At 52.3% G+C, this 8,381-nt stretch overlaps 1 protein-coding gene across 1 annotated transcript; it reads left to right on the top strand.

Annotated features, from left to right (window-relative positions):
* Nucleotides 1–887: 887 nt before the first annotated feature.
* Nucleotides 888–6,694, top strand: LOC146187317 (uncharacterized). The gene is made up of 5 exons (XM_084608189.1): nt 888–1,130; nt 2,189–2,816; nt 4,361–5,050; nt 5,165–5,703; nt 5,762–6,694. Exons 1-5 carry the CDS (start codon nt 888–890, stop codon nt 6,692–6,694), a joined length of 3,033 nt encoding a protein of 1,010 aa, XP_084464315.1.
* Nucleotides 6,695–8,381: the final 1,687 nt, after the last annotated feature.

Below are 8,381 nucleotides of genomic sequence, written 5' to 3'. Positions count from 1 at the left end.
TCCCGGGAAATCACTTAATGGCCGTATGAGTCATGCTCTTCTCTTGTCCTGCACGTCAGCGGACATGTCACTCTGTCGTCTCCTTTGGATAGGAGGCATTCATCACTGGAGGATAGCACTTCTCGACTGGAAGGGTGAACAAAAGAAAGCACTTCCTGCTATTTCCCGCAGGGGGACGTTTCTTTGTGTTTTTCCAGACGTTCTCTTGACAGGGCCAATTTGGCATTTGCAGGTTGTCCACAAAGCAAAACATGCTTACAAAACAGGTTTCCTGGAAACAGGCTCACTTAGAGCCAATGGACCATCACCACATATTCACAAAACTTTTCCATGCCCACAGGCGAACAATAGAGCGCGCAATTGCGGATGCTTGGTCGTAACAGTGTGTGTGTGTGTGTGTGTGTGTGTGTGTGTGTGTGTGTGTGTGTGTGTGTGTGTGTGTGTGTGTGTGTGTGTGTGTGTGTGTGTGTGTGTGTGTGTGTGTGTGTGTGTGTGTGTGTGTGTGTGTGTGTGTGTGTGTGTGTGTGTGTGTGTGTGTGTGTGTGTGTGTGTGTGTGTGTGTGTGTGTGTGTGTGTGTGTGCGTGCGTGCGTGCGTGCGTGCGTGCGTGCGTGCGTGCGTGCGTGCGTGCGTGCGTGCGTGCGTGCGTGCGTGCGTGCGTGTGTGTGTGTGTGTGTGTGTGTGTGTGTGTGTGTGTGTGTGTGTGTGTGTGTGTGTGTGTGTGTGTGTGTGTGTGTGTGTGTGTGTGTGTGTGTGTGTGTGTGTGTGTGTGTGTGTGTGTGTGTGTGTGTGTGTGTGTGTGTGTGTGTGTGTGTGTGTGTGTGTGTGTGTGTGTGTGTGTGTGTGTGTGTGTGTGTGTGTGTACGCGCCGCAGTGCCTTTTTCGGAAATGGCACCGCTGCTTCTTGCCACTGCCGGCAAGTCGACCAGCGCCTCGTCGCCCCTGAAAGCGTCCCTCCCGCACCACTGGCGCCGTCGAAGACACAGTCGGGGCCATAATTCACGAAACTCGGCGGGCCTGCACCACATGTCGGCAGAAGATGTTCTTGGAAACCTAGCGGGCACAGCGATGGGCCTAACAAGACACGGACGCCCGCCTGCCCTGAAATTCGAGCTTAAGAAGGGGCTGCGGGCCAGCACCGGGGACGGGAGGAGGATTCCTCTATTATCGACACCGCCGAACGAGCGCCGCGACTGCCAGGCTCCAAGGGTCCACGCAAGCGGGGGGCCTCCTAAAGAAAAAGAGGAACAAGTGAATGCCTGGAGAGGGAAGCACGGCCAACCGTCCTCGGACAGTAGCTTGTAAGACGCCGAAGGAAACGGTCGTCAGTCTGAATTTCTGTATAGTTTCTTCTATGTAGCCATTAAATCAGTTTGTTAAGTTTCACCGGAGTTTTATTCTGTGACCAAATTATCTGAACGCAGACACGACGACAACCACGATTAATATAACAGACAAAAGGTTTGGTGCCGAAACCCGGGAATGCAATCTGTCGTGGATTTGTGAGCTCAACGCTTTCTTTCAACGCTCACCTCAACGCATCCACGCCAGGAACGTCTCGACAACGATTGGTCACAACTACCGATGTCATCGATCCGGTGAGCTTAATTATTGACTAACTAATTGCGAAGAAAATGGAACGCCTTTTAAAGAAACGGAAGGTTTTGCGCTCGCAAGTTACAAGGGTCATCAACGAATTCAACGAGCGGCAAACGTCACTAACAACTACTGAAGCTACGTTGCTGCATGCTAGACTCAGCAAGCTGGAGCAACAACCTGATACTGTCAACACGGAAATTGAACGCCTCCATCGAAACGCAGCCTCGGCGGCTGCGTTTCGATGGAGGCGAAACGAAGTGGCGTCCGTGTGCTGTGCGATGTCAGCGCACGTTAAAGATCCCCAGGTGGTCGAAATTACTCCGTAGCCCTCCACTACGGCCCCCCTTTCTCTCTATCCACTTTCACTCCCACCTTTATCCCTTCCCTTACGGCGCGGTTCAGGTGTCCACAGAGCAAGTGTGACAGATACTGCGCCTTTCCCTTCCCATGAACCAACCAACCAACCAACCAACCAACCGGAAGATGACGCAGAAAACGACTACGAGCAAGTATTTGAATATCAAGACCGGATCATAACCTGCCTCGCTGGACTAAAGCTTCAGGTGGATAGTGGTTTGTTATCAACGCAGGCTGCCGTGGAATCGGCGGGCAGTGGCATTACCGTTCAAACTACCACGCCAGCCTCCCAAATGGCCACATCTGTGAAGACAACAGTAAAGCTGCCGAAGATCGACCTAATGAAATTCACAGGACGGCGCTCTGACTGGCAACCCTTTTGGGAAGTGTTCGAGCAGGTAGTGGATAAAAACGAAGATTTGTCTGACATCGACAGATTTCCCTACCTGCGAGCATCAGTCACGGGCGACGCGGCAGCGGCACTCGCTGGTCTTCCACCGACCGCAAGGTGTTACAACGATGCCATCCAGCTGCTCAAGAAACGGTTTGGCAACGAGGAGATTCTGGTTCAGGAACATCTCAAGAGGCTGATCGATTTGAAGCCCGTGCGCTCATCAGACGATATCCGTGGTCTTCGCCGTCTCTACGACACCTTGGCGGCACACATCAAAGGCCTCGAGACGCTCGGACAAAAGCTGGAGTCCAACAGCTCGATGCTAATACCGATCGTGCAAAGAGCGATGCCACGTGACATCCTGTTGGACTTCAGCCGAAAGTGTGTCGTGGACACCGACAGCCTCGCCTGCGAACAGAGCTCCTTCTCCGATGCGTCGTCACACCTAGCTAACGAAAGCGGCCAAGGTACGGTTTCTTCCCATTTAAAGCTACTCTCCTTTCTGACAGTAGAAGTCGAAAGTCGGGAGAATTTAAATGCATTACAAAGCATGGACCTCGAGCAACAACCTAAAGAAGGCCTTAAAGACAATTTGAAGCTGCATGGGGAAACGCATGACAGGCATGTCCGATCGGCTGCGATGCTACATCAAAACGCTACCCCATTGACCTGCTTTTTCTGCGGTTCCAACGAGCACAAAACGCAGAACTGTGACGCCGCAAAACCTTTGGGAAAGAAGAAAAAACTTCTGCGGTCGTCCGGCCGATATTTCAAGTGCACTAAATGTGGACATCAGTCACGAGCATGCCGCGTATGCCTGCCGTGCAACAAATGTCGCAAGAAGCATGCCAGCACGATGTGCGACCCTTCGTACACCGGTAACAGACCACCTGAACCGAACCGCACCGTAACGAACGCGCAAGTGAGCCTCAAAACTACTACAACGGGCAACGGCTCTACTTCCAAAAAAAAACGTTTTGCTGCAGACCGCAACTGCATTATGTGGTGGAGAGACTTGCAAGGCTCAGGTACGAGTTCTGTTCGACGGAGGAAGTCAGCGCTCTTACATCACAGTTGACACCTCGCGGAAACTGGGATGTACGCTTCTCGGGCATGAGAGGTTGACCGTCGGTGTGTTCGGAGGCCACCAAGACGAACGCGAGTTCCGAAGAGTAAAGGTTATACTAAAGACTAACCGCGGAGACGAGCGGGAACTCGAAGTACTGGAAACAGAGACCATCTGCGATCAACCTATTTCCTCACCACCAGAGAGAATAATGAAACGACTAAAGTGCCTTGGTTACGAATCGGCCGAATTCTCAAACAACAACGGGACAGAATGTGTTGATATGCTTATTGGATCTGACCACATATGGGACTTCACCACAGGTAGATCAGTCAAATTAGGAAACCGACTGAGAGCAGTGGAAACATCAGCGGGCTGGACTGTTCGATGTCGAGCAGACCCACTGATTCCAAACCGTGACACTACGAACATCTGTAATCGAGAGGTAGACGACAGATATTCTGACCAAATTTTGAGATTTGGAATCAATTGGAGTAAAGGAGGTCGAGAAGAACGACAAAATATGTCAAGCTCTATAGTTCTTTGAGGACAACCTCAAGCGAGTCGGTAACCGCTATGAGGTTGCGTTGCCTTGGAAATCCGAGATTTCGCTTGAGGATAACCGAGAAATTGCTCTGAAGCGTCTCAATCAATTGGCGAACCGACTCAAAAGGGCTCCTGACCTTCTCGAAGAATACGACGCGGTGATCAGGCAGTACGGTATTCTGGACATGGCAGAACGCGTAGAAGAAAAGGCCGACCGCAACCACTGCGTTTACCACATGCCTCATCAAGCAGTGCTCCGTGATTCCAGAAAATTGAGAGTTGTATTTGACGCTTCTTCCCACGCTAAAAGTACAAAGACTCTTAATGACAACCTTGAAACAGGACCCTACTTAACGGCAGACCACGACGGGCTTTTGCTTGATTTCCGCAAATATCTAGTTGAGTTCGTCGTGGACATTGAGCAGGCCTTTCTACAAATTGGAGTGTGGGAGCAAGGCAGAGATGCTCTGCGATTTTTTTGGTTCCGAGAGACTCCTCAGGCCGGCACTTCGTTGCCTCCCATTGAAACGTGGCGCATGAAGCGAGTACCATTTGGAACCACCGCAAGCCCGTTTCTGCTCTCCGCTACCCTTCAGCACCACTTGAAAGCTTGCGAGGAAGAGTTTCCCCACACTGCCAGCCAGCTGCAGCAAAGCCTTTATGTAGACGACCTACTAACCGGTGCAGATGACGAAGAAGGGGCTCTGAAGCTCTACAACGAAGCCAATGCGATCTTCCACTCCGCCTCGATGAAGTTGCACAGGTGGTCGTCGAATAACGAAAGGCTACGCCGGCTATTTGGGCAAGACGGCACCAAAAATAAGTCTCTAGGATTCCTCTCAGGGGTGCTGAAAGTGCTGCGACTGACCTGGGACCCCATTACCGACCGCCTGACCTTTGCGCCATGTGTCGCAAGCTCCAAAACAATGGATACAGACACCAAACGTTCCATGCTGCAAACTACCGCACGGATCTATGACCCACTGGGATGGCTGTCACCCTTTATCGTACGAGCTAAGATCCTGTTTCAGCAGCTGTGGCGCCAGAACGTCGAATGGGACGATGCCCTACCAAACGACATAGCTGAAGGCTAGGAAACCTGGTACTGTGAATTAAAACATCTTCCTGAGATACAGGTACCACGGTACTACGAAGCGGACTTCAGTGGACCGGCTACAAAAACGCACCTGCACATCTTTGCAGACGCTAGTCCCGCGGCCTATGGGGCGGTCGCCTACCTCACCATTGCTTCGGAAGGCGGTCTAACTTCAACGATTGTAATGAGCAAATCGAGGGTGGCTCCACTTAAAGAACTCACGCTAGCAAGGCTGGAGTTGATGGCATGTTTGCTTGCAGCTCGATTGTGCAGCTACATAGTAAAGACGCTCAGGAAGCACCCTGATTGCGTTACTCCTTGGACCGATTCCGCGATCGCTCTCCATTGGATTCGAGGTGACACTGAGCGCTGGCAGCAGTTCGTGCGAAATCGCGTCCGTGAGATACAGCAAAGCACCGGATGCTATGAATGGAGGCACTGCCCGGGTAAAGAGAACCGTGCGGATCTCCTGACGCGTGGCGTCACAGTTTCCTGCCTTGCGACTAGTGAGATATGGTGGACGGGACCCAAGTGGCTCTGCGCACATGAAAGCGAGTGGCCAAATGGACTGGTGCAGGCAACCTTCACGGACAAGGAATTAGAGAGCAGGCAGCCAACCAAGGCACTGCCAGCCATGACGTCTCAGGTGACCGCGCTTGCATTAATGAAGAGTCATGGCTTGGGTGCTTCGTTTCATCTTTAAGGCAAGACGACGAAGCGATGAAGCCGGACCCCTCACCCCCGAAGAGCTAGATCGGGCCGAACTATCTTGGATACGGAATGATCAGAGAGAAGGCTTTTCAAAGGAATTGCACAGCATTCGAAATCAGAAAGCAGTGCCCAACGACTCTCCGCTCAGAAATGCTTCTCTTGTGGTGGACGAAAATGGAGTTCTGAGGATTGACGGACGGCTACAACGGAGCCACTTGAGCTATGACTCCAAACATCCCGTAGTCATACCAAAGCGAAGCCACCTAGCGAAGCTGCTTGCCCACTGCTGCCACCTCAAAGTGTTGCACGGAGGGATACGCCACACGCTTACGCAGCTCAGAGAAAGATATCTCGTGATCGGAGCAAGGCAGCTGGTGAAAAGAATTGTAAAAGAATGCGTAACGTGCCAGCGGTTCAACGTACAGCCGGCAAACGAAGTGACAGCACCGCTGCCAACAGACCGCATAACAGAAGCCCAACCCTTTCAGGTGACGGGCGTCGACTTTGCCGGACCACGTGTCGTCAAAGGGCTCTCGCCTACGAAGTGCTATGTAGCGCTGTTCACCTGCGCGGTGACTCGAGCCATCCATCTGGAGCTGGTTGCCGACATGTCGGCAGGCTCGTTTCTGCTCGCGTTTCGCCGATTCGCTGCCAAACGAGGACTTACGAGCACCATCTCCAGTGATAATGCCTTCACGTTCAAGAAGGTCAACAGGGATTTGGGCTGCCTCTGGGATGTGATGCGAGGTGACCCTGTACAAGATCACCTTATAAACTCTTGTGTTCAATGGAAATTTATTGTGGAACGCGGACCATGGTGGGGCGGCTTCTACGAGCGTCTTGTCGGACTAACGAAGCAAGCCTTTAAAGAAGACGCTAGGAACGAGTTGCTTGACGTTCGAGGAAATGTCAACTACGCTGGCTGAAGTGGAAGGGGTGCTGAACTCCCGACCACTTACTCATGCTTACACAGAGCCGATCGAACCTGAACCGCTCTGTCCCGCTGTGTTTCTTACTGGAAGACGACTGACCTCTCTTCCGGAGCTGCTAAGAAAGGAAATCTCTGCCCTGTCCTGTAACCACCTGCGACAAATGATTTCAACTCGCAACAAAGCATTGCAAGGGTTTTGGAGACGCTGGTGCACTGAGTACTTAAAGGAGCTGCAGCTGACCCATTCCAAAGGAGCTCAACGGGGAAAGCAAGTTAAAATTGGAGACGTTGTCCTCCTGAAAGAAGCCCTACATCCGCGGCAAATGTGGATGCTGGGAATAATCGAAAGGGCATTCACGGGAAGAGACAGCCGAACAACACCTTTTGAAGTCCGACTGCCAGGGGGGACCAGACTTCGCCGTCCAATTCAGTTGCTCTACCCTCTGGAAATCTCCGACTAACAAATGACTTCGTCATTTCGGGGGGGAATGTGTCGGGGACAAAAACGGACAAAAACCAGATCAGAGGGACGTGTCAGGAGACGGCTGCTTTGTTCCCCTGATCGCCGGCCGAGCCGCCACCCGAGTGTGTGTGTGTGTGTGTGCGTGCGTGTGTGTGTGTGTGTGTGTGTGTGTGTGTGTGTGTGTGTGTGTGTGTGTGTGTGTGTGTGTGTGTGTGTGTGTGTGTGTGTGTGTGTGTGTGTGTGTGTGTGTGTGTGTGTGTGTGTGTGTGTGTGTGTGCGTGTGTGTGTGTGTGTGTGTGTGTGTGTGTGTGTGTGTGTGTGTGTGTGTGTGTGTGTGTGTGTGTGTGTGTGTGTGTGTGTGTGTGTGTGTGTGTGTGTGTGTGTGTGTGTGTGTGTGTGTGTGTGTGTGTGTGTGTGTGTGTGTGTGTGTGTGTGTGTGTGTGTGTGTGTGTGTGTGTGTGTGTGTGTGTGTGTGTGTGTGTGTGTGTGTGTACGCGCCGCAGTGCCCTTTTCGGAAATGGCACCGCTGCTTCTTGCCACTGCCGGCAAGTCGACCAGCGCCTCGTCGCCCCTGAAAGCGTCCCTCCCGCACCACTGGCGCCGTCGAAGACACAGCCGGGGCCATAATTCACGAAACTCGGCGGGCCTGCACCACATGTCGGCAGATGTTCTTAGAAGCCTAGCGGGCACAGCGATGGGCCTAACAAGACGCGGACGCCCGCCTGCCCTGAAATTCGAGCTTACGAGGGGGCTGCGGGCCAGCACCGGGGACGCGAGGAGGATTCCTCTATTATCGACACCGCCGAACGAGCGCTGCGACTGCCAGGCTCCAAGGGTCCACGCAAGCGGAGGGCCCCCTAAAGAAAAAGAGGAACAAGTGAATGCCTGGAGAGGGAAGCATGGCCAACCGTCCTCGGACAGTAGCTTGTAAGACGCCGAAGGAAACGGTCGTCAGTCTGAATTTCTATAAAATTTTCTCCATTTAGCCATTAAATTAGTTTAAGTTTCACAGGAGTTTTATTCTGTGACCAAATTATCTCAACGCAGACACGACGACAACAACGATTAATATAACAGACAACTTCGAACACAACACTATTTTAGTATTTGATACATTCAAGTGTCCCCTTCTTGGATCACTGCCTTGTCGTGGCGGAGGGGCTTGCGAAACTCGATGAAGTCGTGAGCTCTGCTGTCTAGGGCCACCCAAGATAGACAG

Source organism: Amblyomma maculatum, chromosome 6 (assembly GCF_055883805.1).
Source record: "Amblyomma maculatum isolate TAMU_Amacu chromosome 6, ASM5588380v1, whole genome shotgun sequence".
NCBI classification, from domain to species: Eukaryota; Metazoa; Arthropoda; class Arachnida; order Ixodida; family Ixodidae; genus Amblyomma; species Amblyomma maculatum.
Note: the sequence above shows the minus strand (reverse complement) of the source record. Positions and strands in the feature narration are given on the sequence as shown.